This window comes from Spinacia oleracea, chromosome 5, assembly GCF_020520425.1.
Source record: "Spinacia oleracea cultivar Varoflay chromosome 5, BTI_SOV_V1, whole genome shotgun sequence".
NCBI lineage: Eukaryota > Viridiplantae > Streptophyta > Magnoliopsida > Caryophyllales > Amaranthaceae > Spinacia > Spinacia oleracea.
The window spans coordinates 41,014,526-41,034,584 of record NC_079491.1 but is presented as its reverse complement, the minus strand read 5'-3'; the positions used below and the strand labels follow the sequence as shown (position 1 = coordinate 41,034,584).

General features: G+C 38.4%; 1 protein-coding gene across 1 annotated transcript; it reads left to right on the top strand.

Annotated features, from left to right (window-relative positions):
• Positions 1-329: 329 nt before the first annotated feature.
• Positions 330-4,383, top strand: LOC110786970 (protein FAR1-RELATED SEQUENCE 6). Its single transcript, XM_021991562.2, has 3 exons — positions 330-1,682; positions 2,047-2,265; positions 4,159-4,383. The coding sequence occupies exons 1-3, from the start codon at positions 330-332 to the stop codon at positions 4,381-4,383; spliced, it is 1,797 nt and encodes a 598-aa protein (XP_021847254.2).
• The last annotated feature ends 15,676 nt before the right edge of the window (positions 4,384-20,059 follow it).

Sequence of the window (20,059 nt, the reverse complement as noted above, 5' to 3'; positions counted from 1 at the left end):
CAAGACCATGTTTAAGCAACACTTTCTACTCTACACACTGGGTGTGTTGTTATGTCCAATACGGAAGAGCGGTCTAATAAGTTCAGTGCATATTTACGTACTGGACAAAGCTAGAAAAGCTTACGACTACAATTGGGGTAAGTACGTAATAGGATCATTTTATATTTACTAAACATTGACGTTGTTGATTGGATAAGTAACAACAATGATGCGAATAATATATCTTTTAACTTTATTTATCAGGTACAAAATGCCTTTTGCTCCTTTTATTGGTTGCAATCATCACGGCTCATCAATCGTCCTTGGTGCTGCCCTAATAACCTACGAGGATGCAGAATCATTTGTTTGGGTATTCGAACAATGGCTGCAGTGTATGGGAAAACCCCTCAATGGGCATCATCACCGATCAGTGTAAGGCTATTGGAAAGGCAGTCCAGACTGCATTTCCTGGTGTGCCGCATAGGTTATGTGTTTGTCATATTATGCAGAATGCAAGCAGAAACTTGGGCAAATATTCGAGCTGGAAAGAAATAGATAAATATTTTCAAGTAGTCGTGCACGACACACTGACCATCGAAGAATTTGATGATGCATGGAAATCCATGGTTACGAAATTTGGGTTACAGAGCGACAAATGGATAAATGAAACTTATCGTATTCGGGCCAGTTGGGCCCCTGGTTATTGGCGGAGCTCATTTTGGGCTGGAATGTCATCATCACAAAGGAGTGAAGGAATGAACCGCTTTTTCAAAACATATGTAGGCTTAAACACGTGTTTGATACAATTCATGAAGCAATTTGAGGCAGCTCTTAGAGGAAAAGTGGAAGAGGAAAAGAAGTTACATCTCGACTCACAAAATAAACCATATACTTATAACAACACCCTAATTGCGGAGGTAGTGTTCTGCAAGGCATACACCAATACAAAGTTTAAAGAGGTGAGGGGTGAGGTGATGGGTCTGACGCACACAAATATTGTGAGTACTGGCCGTGACGGCACAAAAATCTTATATGATGCAGTGGAGAAGATCCCAATCCCCGTACATAAAGCAAAGCAGAAGACTTTTCAGGTTACCATTGACAAAGAAATGGGTGAGTTTACTTGCTCATGTATGCTTTTTGAGTTTCGGGGAATTTTGTGCAGGCACATCATTCGTGCGATTCATTGTGAGGATGTCAACTCTATACCTGATAAGTACATTTTGACTAGATGGAGGAAAAACGTAGTTAGGGATTACGAGAGTATCAAGGTTGAGTATTATGACCCAAATGACTCAACCCAAGTGAAAAACAGTAGGGAGGTAGCAAAACGGAACAACTACATTTCTACGTTGGCACTGCACAACAGTGAGACACTCTCGATTTTTATGGAAGCCACTGAAAAAATGCGTGAGAGTCTCGAAGATACAATTGGTATTAAGAGGACTGATGGTGATGATTTTATGGACTGGTGGGACCCTTCGAGTAAGAGGGTGTTTGGCCGCCGTAGGATAAGGCCAAAGGAAAACAATAAACAACACCTCGAACGCTCCGCTGTGCCAGTTGAAGGGGCCAGTAAAGATCCGATAGACCAAAGAGGCAAAGGTAGGGCTCAAGAGAAAAGGAAAAAGCACCCAGCTGAGAAAAAAACAAGGAAAAGGCGAAAAAATGTTGTGCACGACACAGACGAGGATATGGACGAGGTATGATCTTTTAATTCCATTCGTTAGACTACACCTCAAATAAAGAAAATAAATTGTAGTCCATCAAAATAAATCATTCTAGTTTTTGCGATGTTACAATATTATATACATAATCTATTTATGCTAGCTAATTTTTTCATAGAAAAGGGTTTATGTTCTTCATTCTTGTTTTTAAAGATTAATTATTGTATATATAGAATCTTTTTCTGTTATTATATGTATATATAGGGTTTATTTTATATTTTATACAAGTACGACGAGAATATTGTGGTACAAATACTAATACAAAGTATAGAAATCATAATATTGCATAACATATTATTCTGTTTTTTTGATTGAATTTTCTCTTTTGTGTTCGATTAAGGAGAATGATGAGGCATTGCCAAATGGAGAACAAGGCCATGTTGATGCTGGTAGAAGTGCTGGTGTAACTGATTCTTACTACGGTGGATATCAATATTACGGCGGAAATTTTATCAATCCGGGATACAATCCTAACTTTTTCGCACTCAGCAGCAGTAATTATCGTCCGAATATATATCTGAACCAGCAACCACTTGGAAGAGGTTATCCCAACTTCAGCGTGAGGAATCCGCAACAGCTTTCACAATCATACATGTCGCAAGGATCAAACTAATATTCAGCTATGCGTCCAGGCTTTTGACAATATTTACATTATCATGTTTTGATGTAATGGATATTTTAGTTGACAACTGCGTTTTGGAATCACCATTATCTAGCGATACCATTTTCCTTCTTTTGATTTTACAAGTGTTGTTGTGTTAGTTTTTATAATTTACATTATCATGTTTTGATGTACTGAATATTTTTCTTGACTACTGTGTTTTGGAATCACCATCATCTAGCTATATTATCATGATTGTTGTTTTAATAGGATCACTTTTATTAAGAAGTGATCAAATGTTGCAACTAATACGTCTTGTAGTCTTGTCACAATGGGCACCACAATGCTACCTAATTTTTCAGTTTATTTCCATGTGTTCCAAGCTTCCCTAAGGTAGCTTTTTTTTGTTGAAGGTATTATATGATGTTATAAGATCATATTTGTTAATATGGTATCATACAATAAACTACCAATCACACAGAATAGTGTAAAAATATATATGTTCCACATAACAAGCACAAGAACAGTAAAGCTATACGTTTTTTTTTTATTCTTGAGGCGAATAGTAGCTTTAAGTTTATTGAATATCATATTAAACCTGAATAGTAAGCGTTTTTTTTATTCTTGACGCGAATAGTAGCTTTAAGTTTATTGAATATCATATTAAACACGAAGGGTTTCATGTTCGATGTATTTCATTAAGTTGGAGAATATAGTTCGTGAAGGTGGTATCATTCCAAGCGTTCAATCTTCATGAACTTTTTTTTTAAAAAAAAGGGTTAAGTGCGAATTAGTCAAAATATTTTATTTAAAAAAGATGTTTAAAAGTTTTTATCTTATAACTTTTTTAAAAAATCGGTTAACAAAATACAACATGATTTTAGTTTCTTTGAAAGGGTTTGTAGTACATAGGATAAATAAACGGATATTTCATGAAATACCCCCGAGTTTTAACGTAATTCACCAAATGCCCATCAAGTTTGGATAATTCATAAAATACCCCTATTTCAATATTTAATGTACTAAGTGCCCCTATTTTAAAACTTAATACACCAAACACCCTTTAATGACGTCATCAACCTAATATCAACCAATTAATATCTAATTAACTCACTAATCCTCCAATCAACCTAACCTAATTAACTTAACCCCTAATTAATGACCAACTAATTAACTTACCCCTCTTTTTTCTTTTTTTCCCCTCTTATCTTTTCTCTCTCCATTTCGGCTGCCATGGAAGCCACCATGCCACCTTCTTAATTTCTCTCCTTCATTTTCACTGCACCTTAGCCCTTGTTGCCGGAATTTCGAGGTCACCATCCTCACTGATCGAAATCAATCAAAAATTCACACTCACAAAGTCTCACACCAAAAAGCTCCTAATCAATTAAACTCCCAACGCCAAAGAAGAGGGCACAACAATGGCTGAAATCGAGCACGAACAACAATTAACTCGAAATATTTGCAATAGAAAATGTATAAATCACCGAATGTATGACAGGTTCACTGAAACTTGTGTTTTACCCCTTGAGAGAGCGGAAACTGAACTGAATCATCAAGAATCTTAATCGCCTGAAACCTTCAATCACCTGAACTCACAATCGAAAGGTCGAGGAAATCTTCAATCCCAGATCTTAATCACCTGAAACCTTCTTCAATTCCTATCGCAAAGCTCTACTACCTGTTTTCAATTTTCTGCGACGAACCGCTTCCCCCGAGCGCATCATCCCCTTCATTTCCCCCTCCGTCTGTTTTAACTTTTTTTTGGATGGATTTTATTTTTTTGGATTGATTTTCACTTTTTTTTTTATTGATTTTCGTATTGAAGATTTGGGGATTTTAATTGTTTAGGAAACTGAGTTTAAGTCTCCTATTTACCCACTCACTTTTCTCTCTCCTCTAGTTCGTTGGTCTTGCGAGGGTGGTGGTGGTTGCGTTACTCCTCAATTTCGATCAATGAGGAGGGTGAGGGAAGGAGAGAGATTAGGCATGGCGACAGGCTGCGGGCAGGGCGACGATGGCGACATGGAGTTGGAAGCAAGAGCTATGGTTGGTGTTAATGGAGAGAGGAATTAGGGGGTTGACAAGGTGGTGGTGGGACTTGAGGAGACAGACCAAAGGCAACAACAGGGTGGGAAGACAGGAAAGAAAGGCCAACGAAGAAGAAAGGGGGGAGAAAAAGAAAAAAAGGAAAATGAGTTAATTAAGGTTAAGTGGGTTAATTAGGTGTTAATTGAGTTGATTAGGGGTTGATGATGTCACTAAGGGTACTTGGTACATTTAATATTGAAATAGGGGTATTTTATGTATTATCCAAACTTGATGGGCATTTGGTGAATTATGCTAAAACTCGGGGGTATTTCATGAAATATCCGATAAATAAAAGCCATAATGATTGTGGTTTTATCGATTTTGATTTCGTCATGTAAATATTGATCCCATAAATATGTGATATAAAAAAAAAATATATGAAAAAAATTCCTAATTTGAAATTTTATTATGAATTTTATTTATAAGTGGGGGGCAGTGAGAATAAATTATATGCACGTTTGAAACTATTTTAATTTTGATCAAAGTTGCACTAATTTTTTGGAGGGGTATATTCTACGTAAAATCTATTTTGTTTTAAAAGGATCAAACAATATTTAGATAGGGAAAAAAACGTAAAAAATGTATTTGATTTCTTTATGTAAATATTGATCCCATAAAACATGTGATATTAATAAAAACAAAATCCTAAGGTCTTGTTAGGATTCGAACCTTGGTGTTCTATGAAGTTTAGGAAGTGTTCAAGTAACCAATATGACAAAGGGGTATCAGCACGTCTAGTTTGCAATACAAATTAATTTGACCATTCAAATACGGATTCTTTTAAAAAGGATGATCCAATAAACTAGTGTACTGATTTTAAAAATAAAAAATTGCTCATGTTGCATGCATGGGTATCAACACGTCTATAGTTTAAACATAAATTCTTTTCATCTACTTAAAATTATGATTTTATTTGTTTTTTGATGTACTTAAAATTGGAGGTGATTCCACGACATCATAATTCATGTTAAAGTAGATGGTTTAAGTTGTTATCGTATTTTATGGAAGTATCATTGCAAAATCATATGTTACGATGGCATTAGTACTTTAGAAAATTTTATAAGCGTTTTTATACAATAGGATTATTATGACCACACCTTTTCCTATAATACAATACAATAATAAAATAAGTCGTGAAGGCTTGGCAAATGAATTAACTTCGCCACTTGAGTATTTACCACATGTTATAGATATGTTGAATTATGAACCCAAGTTCGATTCGTAATGCACAAAAAGGGGAACTGGGAGAAAATAGTTTTATTTTTATTTTGATTTATTTTGTTAATAGTAAAATTTATATTTGAGGAGTTCATGTTTGAATTTGTGGGAGCATTACAAGTTTATACACAAACTTCTTATTAACTTCATTTGCTAATCCGTCATATAAAAATTTTCATAGCTTACTATGTTGTGCTGATACCCCCTGCTAAATTGGTTACTTAATCATCTCTTCACTACGGTAAACCCGTGTTCGATCCTACTGAATGGTTAAAAAAAAATTCCTCTTTTTTTCTATCTGGTTTTTTTACTTCTGGTTTTATGTGAGAGAGTATATTTTATTCAAACTCTAAAATCAAAATACATTTGTGAGTATCTTTTATTCAATTTATAGAATCATAAACATAACTCATACGATTTCATGTAGCTTCAACATCCCATTGTCACTTAACTAAACAAAGCAGCCATTGTCACTAACAATTCATCATTTCCAGTTTCGAAAAGTCGAATAATAACACATTACATATCTAGTTCTCTTCTACACCTTCTTACACCCAGTATATCACAATTGAAACTAATTAAATCTTAATAAAACAAAATGAAACTCTCTTGGTAATTTCATCAAACATGTTATATGCATTATTAAACACATGGAAGTTTCACCTCATTGAGATAGTTACAAGCTTCGAAAATGGCGAAAAATATAAAGATAAATAGAAATTCATAGTGGGAAAAATAATCACATAATTTGCATTTACTTTAGAAATAAAAACCAGAAATATTATTTTTGCTTTGCAGTTCCTCTTCAAATGAAAGATGAAAGTTCCTCTTCAAATGAAAGATGAAAATTCCTCTTCAATGGAAAACCAGAGGTGAAAAATGAAAGTTGAGGTGAAAGATGAAAGTTGAGGTGGAAAATTGTTTTGGCGCAAAAATGAAAATGTGTATGTTGGCGCAATTACATCCCGCTCAAGAGAACAGAATGGCGCAAATCAGTGAAAAAAATTGCCGCCCAAAATACTATTTTCACTAAGCTTTTCCCTCTCTTTTTTTAGTGGGATTTGTGAGGTGGCAAAATTTAATAGGTGGTGTGCAAGATACATTTGCACACCATGTGTATCCCTAGCCTTTTCCAAATCGAAGGGTACCTTGCTTAATTCTTGCAAAGGATTTTGAAAAATAGCGACGACATTCAAGATATCGCAATTTTATGGTAGAAATATCATAAATCGTCTTTGATATGAAACTCTAATTTCCGATACTTCGAGCCCCAGGTATAATATATTCCCTTCTTAATTTCTCTCTCGTGGTTAATTTGATTTCATTGTTTGTTATTCTTGTGGTTAATTTGATTTCATTGTTTGTTATTCAGTTGCCATGCTTCCTCAATTCAATTTCATTTTGGGCTGTTTTTTTTTTATTCATTTTGATTGATTTTTTTGGCCGATTATGGTGATATTTTACTTAAGCTTTGATGGATTAAACTAATTATGCTAGATCTCGTGATATTTGATTTTTTTGGGCATGTTTGTTTTTTGATTACTTATTGTTCAATTATTGATGCACTATGCAACAAATAAAGGTAATTATAACTTGTAAACAAAAATACTAGAGTAATTACACGAAATTGAGCAACTGGAGTTTAATCCTTTGGGACTATTCTCGCCGAGTTTGGGAATTACAGTGAACTTTACACACTTGATCTTTCGAGGAATAAACTCACTGGTTTTGTCCCAGATGAGATACTGGTTGATGAAACTCAACAAGCTTATGTTGCTTGGGAATTCGTTGATTGGTGGGTTGTCTCATGGTGTCTATAAGCCTATTAGCTCAACTGGTCGAGCACTGTGCCCGTGAATGTTTAATAGCACAGATGATGTAGGTTCAAATCCTTACATAGGCTATTAATTCTACCACATATTAATACATAAACACCCTTTTTAATCAAAGTAACCTTATTCTTTCTATAGTGACCATTTTTACATATTTACTGACCCGTATACAAGATATAAACACCTTATTCTTTTTTATAGTGACCCTTTAAAATATACACTCTTTTGAATCAAAATAATACTTATGATTCCTATAGTGACCTTCTTCCTGTCATAGTGACTCTTCAACAAATAAACACCATTTTGAATCAAAAGTAAACTTATTTGTTTATAGTGACTATTTTACCTATATAGTGACCCTCTCCTTCGCATAGTGACCTTAAACCATATAAACACCTATAGTGACTTGGTCAGAAACTTTTACTGCTACTTCATCATTGTCCTGTTACATAAGATTTGAATAATGGTTAGTAGATAATACAAACTTTGTAGAATTTTTCAAAACAATCTAAGGAGGCCGGGTGTGATCAGGATAGTGTGACTTGATTTCTTTATTCAAACCAAGCTGTGATAAGCTGCTACCCAACTGATAGGGGTAAATATTGGGTATCTTAAATTGTTTTCGTTGGATGGAATAGGTCTCATGCGTGTATTAACAATTTGGCCAATCTTCTCTTTAGCTTTTATGCATGTTAAACCCATATATGTCAGGAAAGTGACCTCAGTAAGAAAGTGATTGAAGGCATAGGTCTTCTGGTATGACATGTACCACTCCTCACACTCGACTAGAGAGTTGTATCATTACTCATTAGGCATTACTTGTTGTTGTTGTTGTTGTAGAGAAGCAAAGGGCACTGATACAGTCAGGTTTTAAACATAACCATTATACTTCCCATAAATATTACAAGCTCAGTTAGCTAATTTTTCTTCCCCTTTCTTATTTGCTAGTCAATATTTCACTCTCCTTCCATGCGCCAGAAGCTTCAGAACAAGTACATTTGAAGCTTTTTTCTAGCCAGAAGCTTCAAAACAAGTACAAGAACATGATTCTATCTAACAATCTAATACTATAATAAGCTTTCTAAGTTCTAATGCCCCCGCTGATCTCACCACTGCACTAACTAGCATAAGATCAAAACATAGAGTCTGATGTTGTTGTTCCTATTTAATATAGAAAACTTACAAATTGGCAGTTGTTCCCTGCTCCTAGATTGTTTTGGGATGATCAAGCTAATACTATTGTTTTAATTTTAAGTATAAGCCTCTGTAATTGCAAGGAACGAGCCTCCCAAACCAATTATGTTATAGGTTGAAGCCTCAAACGCCAATGGATGATTTTCAGTAAATCAACTACAATGACTTGTAAATTGTACTTGCAAAGTTGCAGATGTTAATCATTCCATTGCAATTTGATAAAATATGATAAATTTTGGCATGCATTTTATCCGATATTGAAGCAATTATGTTTGTTTTTGTTATGCATCCATTCGATGTTGGTGATCATTGTGTCATTGAGGAAACATTGGTATTTGGTAATACCCTCCTGTAGTCGGTTTGTATTAACTTTTGAACTTGCATTAATACATGCGGTGTTCATACTCTTCATCTATTAAGATGTAAATCTTCTCAATATGTGATTGGTAGTTTTTTTGTTGGGACATGTTGTCCATAAGCCTATTATCTCAATTGCTCGAGCACTGTGTACTTTCACGAGCACAGAGGATGTAGGTTCAAGTCCTACATAGGCTAACATATAGTGTCCGTTTTAACATATAGTGACCTTTCTTTTACATAATATAGTAACCTTATTTAAACATAAATCAATTAATCACATTTTTTAACATTTAGTGACCAATATTTAAATATAGTTATCATTGTTATAATTATCGTTTAACAAAGAATTAGGAGGCACAGCCCAAAAAAGGAACCAAAAACACCTTATAACAAGCCTTAACAACGTAAAACTCCACAAAAATAAACGCAACCTAAAGAAGTCAACTTCATGCAGTTGACTTAACAAACAACATTACAACAACGTGAACACCTTATAGTCACCTCCTGTGGGTGAAATTCATTTTTATTGGCATTCGGGTGCAATTGGATCAGCAGATGCATTAACGGTTTTGATAGACGTGATTGCAAATGGATCACCGAGGAACAAAATAAAGTGCTGTTGTGATTTTAGTGCATCTTTGTCCAGAGGATCAAAACTATCTAGCAGCAGCACATGAGCTTGGAATAATGAGCCTGCTCCTTGACATGACACAGGGTGACACCAAGAGAGGGAAAAGAAAAGCCTAGCAATTACCGGGCAGAATGAGTCGGTTACTTGAGTAGCAAAAACAGGCCCAGGCGCAAGCTGAGGCTCAAGGAGTTCACCTCCAAATTCTGCTGAGGACTAACAGGCTTTGATTTCTTGATTTGTAATCCTTTTTAAAATATATAGCATTTATTCCTTATTCTAATTAAAGGGAAGGAGGGTGAGAAACTGGGAGGGCCTTTTATTGAGCTACATGATGGTGGAAGCCTGGAAGAGGCCACCTCCTATGGGTGAACTTCATTGTTATTGACATTCACAAACAACATTACAACAACTATAAACTCTAAGCACATGAACATCGAAAAAGCACCAACAAAAAAAAAAGACCTGATCAGCAACAACCCATGATTAGTACTCCGAAAATAGGCGAGGCAAAATGGTATAATCTGAGGCCAATTGAGATCTTTACAAGACTGCAATACACAGGGTTTCTTAGGAAAATTTAATAGGAAGCTGAGAAATATTGTTCCTTAGCTATACTGAAACAACCTATGTAAGATTCGAACCCACATCATGTACAAAAAACACATAGCTCTACCGGTTGAGCTAATAGGCTTTACTATTTGAAATTCATTTTCACTTAACAACACATTTTACACACAAATCCCCAATTCTCAAAACCACGACCCCTCTTTTTTATGTATAGTGATCATATTCTACGCATAGTGACCCTTAAACAAACTAAACACCACTTTTTATAATATAGTCACCCTTTTTTAAATCATACTATCTCTATTCTACCTAAAGTAATAACAAGTAATTAACAACTCAAGTAATGCAATGATAATGAGGAAACGAGACCCTGTTACTGGTAGCCTATAGCAACACTTCCGCACACACAGAGACAACAACAACAACAACAACTGCACAGCCACACACCAAAATAGCAAACACGCACGCACTCAATAGCCGCCAACCCGTAGATGCAACAACAAGAATAATTCATTTAAAGATTAAAGAACAAGAACTCCACGAGTTAACACAAACAATACTATATAACAAATAAAGGACACTATGTACTAGAAAAGCAATAACGAGATGTATTAACTTACGTCTCTGCATCAGCGTTTTTTTTTTTTTTTTGTTTCAAGATCACCAACTTCAGTAGGCGCATTAGCTTGAACAGGCCACCATCACCACCTCGCTTGCGCTTGTTGTAGAAATAACGATGGCACCAGAAGTGGTGGCATCTTCCCGAACTTTCACATCCTTTTGCTTCCTTTTTAAGGGTGGATTCCCTGCTTTATGCTGATCATTATCTACACAATACATGAGTAGAAATTAGTGATGATAATAAACATTCCAAAACACTACTCCACTCCATAGAGTGACCATTACATATAGTATAGTAACCCATATAATTATACCAGTTACAATTTCCTCAATTCTACACAAGACTTAAAACGGTAGCATAGTGACCTTTAAATTGTAAATGTTGACAATGAATACCTCGTATCAGACCAATAAATCCCAAAATTCAGCAAAAAATGCAAAGAATACTTAATTGTGAAAATTAGTAAAATTAAACCCTAATTTGTGGCCACAAAACTTCACATTGTGAATGTTGACAACAAATAGCTCTTATCAGACCAATAAACCGCAAAAATCAGCACAAAATAATTAGAAATCCTAATTTAAAAATTAGTAAAGCAAACCCTGATTTGTGGCCGAAAAACTTCAAATCAAGCAAAAACTTAAAAAACCTCTAGTATCAGAAAAAGTAGCAGTGCGAGAAAATATTAACAGAACATGAAACATGAGGTAAAATTAGCGAACTGAAGTTCAAGAAATTATAAAAGAAATTGAAGAACAAAAACAAACTTGAATTTTCGATTCGAGTAGGTGAATTACGGAGACTGTAGACACCTAATTTGTGTCTCCCCTTTGGGATGATGACGATACCATTATCCTTGCTAGGTAATTGGAGTAACTCCAGGCGGAAATCCCAATTTCTAAGAACATCTCCCAAATTCAAGGTCCAAAATCCAATACCCGAGGCCGTTCCCCTCCCGGAACTCGGTACAAAATACAACTTCCAAAATCCAATTTCAAAATCCAAATACAATCTCAATTAGTAGACCATCCCATTGGTTTTACTAGGCCTTTTCCACTCAAAATCATATAAGGCAAGTCAAATTCGGGCGCCGACCCACAAAACCGAGCATGCCGGGCCCCGTCCCGTAAAACCGGAATTCAAAAACCCGAGAAAGGCTTGTTTTTAGACGCTAAACCATGCCTTAACCTCCAAGAAAATACAAAACGCCAAACCTAGTACAATTCGTACAACAGGTACAACGCTACAAGACAAAACAAGGACGATTCCCCGTCCTTGCTTTGGCGGCATTCAAGCCACGTCAGCAGCGCACAGCGCTGGCCTGGCGTCAGGCGCTGGCGTGTGCTGGCGTTTTGCACCATTCCCTCCTGGGAGCTCTTCCCTAAACCTAACTAGGTAAATCCGAATCCGATTTCAATCAATCATGCTATTTTGATTTCAAATGATTAGCAAGTTGGTGTTTTTTGCCATAAAAAACACCACTTGCAACAATCATACATGTTTTTCAAAAATAAAAACTTTTTCAAAATACAAAATACAAACTTTCAAGATTCAATGAAATGTTCAAAGTTGCTTGCATTCATCTCTTTGAACTAGAATCACCTTCAAGCATGGAGTAATCAAAGATGACACCTTTTAGCATTTAAAGGTTTAATCTTTTGAGATTCAAAACTCCATTTTTCAATATACAAGTTCAAGTTTTCAAATTTCATTTCAAGTTCAAGCTTCAATCTTTTCAAGTTCAAACCTTTCAATATTCAAGCTTTCAATTTGAAGTTCAATATGCAAAATCTAGGACATTTGGGTTGAGCAACCTCTCCCAAGTTGAGATTTTTGGCTTTGAATTTGTGTCGGGCGCACTTATTTTTTAGGAGCCACTCGGCGTTCGAATCTCATGTGCCCAAGTACAAGTTTCAATTATGCAATTTCAATATCGCACTTTCAATTATGCCATTTCAATACCGCAATTTCAATACCGCACTTTCAATACCGCACTTTCAATTCCGCACATTCAATTCCGCAATTTCAATTATGCACTTTCAATTCCGCAATTTCAATTCCGCACCTTTACTTGCCTAGACCATTTCTAGGCAATGTGGACCTACTCCCTAGTCCATTTCTAGGGGGTCTTGTATTTACTAATTCCGCATTTTATTTAGTATTGTGATGTTGGTTTATTTGCTTTATTGCTTTCATCACCAACATGCTAAATACAACAAACTACAAAGGTTACATCACGCTTAACAAAGATAATTTCTTGGACAAACCGGCCTTAGGTTCCTTAAATTAATCTTTAAAGCAAAGTGACCACCATACAATTAGAAATTGTATTTGCTCTAAATTCAAACCCACAGAGTCTAATCTAGGGTGTATTTTCGAAACAATGTTGTGCCAACGTACTTGAATATTTCTAAAGCTCGCCGAATAAGCATTTTCGTTCCCGAGCCCTGATCTCACCCATCCGTTTCAAGGATTCAAGGCCTTATCCAAAAATAGAGTCATTTTGCGGTCCTACCAAACGGGACCTAAAATAAAGTTTGGTGGCGACTCCTTCGAGGTGAAAAAACAATTCAACGGTTCTCTAAACGAACCGCCGCGTGCCAACCCCCCCCCCCCCCCCCTTATAGGAAACGGGGAAAAGAAGCGAAAAACCCCCCCTACAGAGACCTATTCAACCTCCAACTGAATTACCTCCCTAGTTTTTGTCGCCATTGATAATGGAGGAGAGAGAAATTGAAGCTTGAAAGTGAGGTGAGACATTGAAGAACCAATCGAGAGAAGAAGAAGTAGAATTGCAAAAGATCGAGAGACAATTTTGCGATGAAGCTCGAGAGAATGAGGGGAGAGAAAATATTGGACCGTGAATGAGGAGAGAAAAAAGTACGAGTGAATGAGGAAGCGACAACTAAATTAAATCGGGCTTCTTTTATTCACACGTGTGAATGAAAAGGGTAAGATATCCACCTTCCTCTTTTGGGCTTGGTCCACGGTAATTATAGGCGGACCAGGTTCATTTAAGAAAAAATACTAACTTTTGATAGGATATTTTCGGTATTTATTTTATAATATAAAAGAAAATATTTCAAATGAAACGAAATTTGTAAAGAGTAAAAGAGGATGGAGGGAGTAATTATGTAGGAATTGGCGTATTATTTGGTATTTTCCTTCTAGGCGAAGTGGCTGCGAAAGGAAACCAACCCAATTTTATGTTACGCATGCAGCCAACGCGGGTGGATCCCATACATTACGTGTAATGAAGAATCATTCAACGAATCTTCTCCTCTCACAATTTGTTTGATTAATGTAAATTGGTCAATAATCGCACATTTGATAATTAGTCAACTTTAATACTTTGCTATAAAAGTTAACTAAATAATATTATGATCAATAATCTTCATTACCTAAACTTAAACCGTTTCATCAACTTCTACTTAAATTAAGCAGCATCATATCTCTACTTATCAAATTATCAAATTGGTTAATTAATTAGATTATACTGCGTATTATGGCAGAAGTTGAGCAAGAAATCAATTTATCTGAAGAAACGTCCTCTTTTCATGAAAGCGATGATCAAGAACATGAAGATTTGGAACTTCCGAAGGGGATATGGGAAGAAATTCACGAGTTAGTCGAGAAAGTCGTATCAAAAGTTCAAAAGAAGATGCATCTCGAAAATTTGTTAAAAGAAAAACCTGATGATTCTGAGGATAAGACAATTATTTCAACTTGGTTAGATAAGTTGATAAATCTTGTTCGAAAAGATTCGGATGACACAGTAAGTTACTCATCAAGGGAGCTTGATAACGACGACGCCGTAACGAAACTTGAGCGTTTTAAGGTTAAAAATTTGGCGGGAGGATCTGCTACGACCAAGGAAGAAAAGAAAAAGTGATCGATATTATATTTGTCTATTTCAATTCATTCATTTCTTTATTTTTTTTTATTTCATTCGATGGGCCTTCTCCATCAGGCCATTAAAGACGTCTGTCCACAAAACCAAGCTATGTACTCCGTATATGATTATGATGAAAATGATAAAAAGACGTGGCTATTAAATTTGATGGCTATATGTGTTCGACTATGACGAAATTGTGGTCGATCCACTCACTCGATTGTTATGTGTATGGTTGGTAAAGGCTGATAATTTGTTTTACTCCTTCTGTCCCAGATTAGTTGTTACACTTACATTTGCATAAAGTTTTAGGTGATAAGTGGTTGTTTGGTTATCAATTATTATTTTTATTGAAAAAGTAGATGTGATGGGAGTTAGTGGTGTATTTTTATAATTGAATGAGAGAGGGTGTGGGGACAAAAAATAATTTAGTAGAAACAGAGACAATATAATAATTGTGGGGTCATTCCTAATTTAAGAGTGTAACAACTAATCTGAAACGGATAAAAAAGAAAAGTGTACGGGGTGTCCTACCGGCACCACCACCTGGTACCGACAAAACTCCCCGTATGTAAACTTAACCTGCAGGTAATCTGGTCACCTTAGGTAAATATCCTCTATCGGCATTATTTGCAAGACCCCTTCCGGCATTATCATGAAGACAACCAACCAAGGGTCACTATCAACAGGTCGCTATCTAACCACAAGGGACCTACCCGATCGTACCCTTGGATTGGTCTATATAAGGAGCACCTCATTTATTGCTATGAGGTACACAAACACTTAAACACACTTCTTTCTTACTCTCTAATCATCTCTTAATCATCTCTTAATCTCTCAGTAATCTTACTTAAGCATCGGAGGGGGGATCCTCGAACCACCCCCGAGGCTAGTTAATCCATTCTGTTGTGCAGATATCAACCGGCACTCTCGACAGGAATCCAGTATCCCACAGTCAACTGTTCTCATTCCACACCCGGAACAATTGGCGCTAGAAGGAGGGGACCTTATCCCTTGAAACGGTAGAACAGTCAGCATGGATCTCTCATAGAAAGACGGTAAAAAATCAAAGAAAAGTCAGGAAAAAGCAACAACCCCGCAACCGGCGACAACCTCCAAATTCCAACCCTCACTTCTAAACCCCGCCCATCCATTACAAGCACAATCAGTTATAAGCCCAGCAACAAAAAACACCTTGATACCGGCACAAAAGGAATTCACAGTGGAGGACGATGACGAGTTAGAAATAGAAAGCCCTGCCAGAGAACAACCGAAAACTCCGCTGGAGCAGACGCTGCAGGAGCGCCTGTCTCCTCTGTGTGAAGTATTCTCGGGAGAGCAATTGAAAACATTGTCAGCAGTGATGGCCTCTTTGTCAGAGCTACCTGCCTCGCAACAGCCAGGTTCAGTCGGCAGTCTAAGAAAGACCAGGTCGGCGGTTCCCCAGCTACCGGTTAGGGATCTCCTAACCGCCCTGAATCAAGAAAACACCCCCGAAAAAAGGAAGCGCTCGGATCCGGCGGAAACAGAATGGCCTGAAACAGAGAAAGTCCCAACCGCGGAATATGAGCGAAGAGCGCCGGTTCTACAGATAGCTAGACGGCAGACAATCCAGCCCAAGGATTCTCCTCTGTGCCGGGAAATCCTAGAAGAAAGGATGGAAAGGATAAAAATCCCGACAGGGAGATACGATGGGACGACGGATCCGGAGGATCACTGCACCACATTCGAACAGCACATGATGCTGTACACAGATTCTGATGCTATGTGGTGCAAAGTATTCCCATCCACGCTCTTAGGAGTTGCAGCAAGCTGGTATAAGGGCATAGAGGCACACTCCATATACAGTTTTCGACAGCTGCAGGCGTCGTTTTTGTCACGATTTGTGAGCAAACAGAAGAGAAAGAAATCGTCGGGAGAGTTGATGTCGTTCGCTCAAAGAGATAGAGAGCCGTTAAGAGATTATCTCACCCGGTTTAACAACGAATCAATCACTATTCCCAATTTGCAGCAGGAGGTTGCTGTTCTGGCTCTGATGAGGGGAATGCAAGAGTGCGAATTCAAGAAGTACCTCAGCCGGAAGTCGTACACCAATCTGGGTGACGTCCTGCACAAGGCCAATGAGTACATCATGGGGGATGAAATGATGAAGATCTCCAATGTGGTTGTGGGAACCGGCGGAAATGTCAACAGTTTTCATCAGAGCAATAATCAGCAAGGGGCCAGCCAGAGAAACCAGAATAACAGAAATGCCAATCCACAGGGGCAGAAACCCCGGCAAGACAGAAGGGAGTCCAGAGGACTCTTTGATAACTACACTCCGCTGAACACACCGCGGACGGCAATTTATAACATAAACAACAAAATGGACGGCTGGATAAGGCCGCCACCAATGCAGAGTAGGGAAAGGAATGTCATGAAATTTTGTGACTTCCATAATGAGCACGGCCACCTCACAGAGGACTGCAGGGACCTCAAAGACAACATTGAGGATATGGTAAGAAAGGGGTATTTTTCGCAGTATAGGGCGAGGCAGGGAAATGGTAACAACAAATCGGTGGGGGGAAACCCTGCCAATTCATACCGGCCACAACAGCAAAATCAACAACAATACCCTAGAATCGAACAGCCATATCAGCTACCTAGAATCGAGCAAAAACAACCGGAAACCAGTGTCAGAGCAGAACAGAGGGATGGCGGGAAAAAACCACCCGTGTATGTAATTTCTGGCGGTCCAGTCCACGGAGGGACAATAAGCGGCGCCAGTAGAAGCTTGGAGGAACACAGGCACATGGTAAACTATCATAACACAAGAGTGTGGCCTAACCCACCCAGCATACCAGTGATGACTTTCTCGGAATCGGATTGCAGAGGCATCATTTTCCCGCATGATGACCCGCTAGTTCTTACAATTGATATAGCAAATGCCGATGTGAACAGAGTACTGGTAGACGGCGGCAGCTCAGCAAACATCATCTTCTGGGAAGCCTTCAAACAATTGCACATACCAGAGGACGAGCTTCAAAGGGTGAACTACCCAGTAATCGGTTTCTCAGGATCTACAGTGTACCCAGAGGGTAGTATACGGCTGCCGGTGAAAATCGGAGAAGGATCTGAAATGCGAGATCTCATGGTGGATTTCCTAATCATTAAAGTACCAACGGCCTACAATGTGATCATCGGTCGCCCATTCATACATGACGTGCAGGCGGTAGTCTCCACATATCACTTGACAATGATTATATGTCGAACCTGGAAAGGCCGGCAAAGATAAGGGGAAGTCAGTTGGCGGCAAGATCCTGTTACTTGACTGCTTTGAGAACACCGGGAAGAATGGTCCCAGAAGTAAACTTGACTACTGAGCCGGCAAGGCAAGAGGTACACTTGACTACTAAGCCGGCAAGACAAGAACAACTGCCAAAAAAGAAGAGCTGCACAAAAAAGGGGTCGAACCGACCTGAACATGGAACACTTTGATGAGAGGCCGGTATCAGCACCAAGACCAATGCCAGATGGTCTGACAGAAAATATCGAGCTGGAGGTTGGAAACATGGATAGAACAGTCGTGATCGGTACAGAAATGGGGAGTGACATGACGGTTAACCTCATAAGCTTGCTGAGGGAGCACGCGGACATCTTCGCATTCTCGGCGGATGAGATGCCTGGTATCGATCCAGAGATAATGGTCCACCGGTTAAACGCCGACAGAAATGTAAGGCCTGTACGGCAGAAAAAACGTAATTTCTCCACGGAAAAAATGGCAGCAATACAAGAAGAGGTGGATAAACTGCTGGCGGCACGTTTTATTGAGCCATGTGACTACCCTGAATGGTTGGCAAACGTAGTAATGGTAAAAAAGTCAAGTGGGTCATGGAGAATGTGCGTAGATTTCACCAACCTTAACAGGGCATGTCCGAAAGATTTCTACCCACTACCACGGATTGATAGGCTGGTAGACTCTACTAGCGGCCATGCAATGCTCAGTTTCCTAGATGCTTTCTCAGGGTATCATCAGGTCAGCCTGCATAAATCAGACAGGAAGAAGGCGGCCTTTATCACGGATGCAGGAGTTTTCTGTTATAAGGCGATGCCATTCGGGTTGAAAAATGCAGGGGCAACGTATCAAAGGTTGGTCGACAAGGTGTTTGCCGACCAAAAAGGCAGAAACGTGGAGGTCTATGTAGATGACTCTATCGTAAAAAGCCGGAGGGAGGAGGATCATGTTAGCGACCTCCGAGAAACTTTTGAAACTTTGAGAAAATACAGGATGAAATTAAACCCAAAAAAATGCGTCTTCGGAGTAAGGTTGGGAAAATTCCTGGGTTTCTTGGTCAGCGAGCGAGGCATAGACGCTAACCCTGAAAACGTAGAAGCAATCATCAGTCTGCCGCAACCCAAAAGCGTAAAAGACATACAGCGGTTGACAGAAAAATGGCCGCCTTAAACAGATTTGTGAGCAAGTCGGCAGATAAGCAAATGCCCTTCTTCACAACCTTGAGGCAAAACAAGAAGTTCAAATGGGGGCCGGCAGAGCAAGAGGCTTTTGAAGCTCTAAAAAGTCACCTAAAGAACCTGCCAACAATAGCAAGGGCAAAAGAGGGCGGCAAATTACAATTGTACATATCGGCGTCGCCAAAAACAGTTGCAGCAGTACCGGTAGCCGAAACAGAAAACAAAGGGCAGCAGCCGGTATATTTTGTGAGCTATGTGCTAAACGGCCCAGAAACAAGATACACGTTGGTGGAAAAAATGGCATATGCAGTCCTCATCGCGGCTAGAAAGTTAAGACCATACTTTGATGCGCATACAATCGAAGTGCTAACAAACTTTCCTCTCGAAAAAGCCATCAGCAAGCTAGATACATCAGGCCGGTTGCTAAAATGGGCAATAGAGTTGTCCGAGTTTGACTTGGAATTCCGGCCAAGAACTGCAATCAAAGCCTTGGCATTGGTGGACTTCATAGTTGAAGCTTCATACCAAGAAGATGAAGTACAAGCTGAAGTATGGGATGTGTCAGTGGATGGTTCAGCTGCACAGACAGGCAGTGGGGCTGGAATAATCATGAAATCGCCAACAGGAGACATTTTTTAGTATGCTATAAAGTTTATGTTCAACGCGTCAAATAACGAGGCAGAATACGAGGCAGCAATTGCCGGCATCCAAATGTGCCTCGCAGCAGATGCCAAAAGAGTAATACTGACAACAGACTCCCAGCTGGTAGCAAGTCAATTCAGCGGAGAATATGAGGCCAAAGAACCTTCAATGGTCAAATACTTGGAGAAGTTGAGGTCAGTGTCGGCTCAGCTAGAGAAATTCAGCATTAATCTGGTACCCCGAGCAGAAAA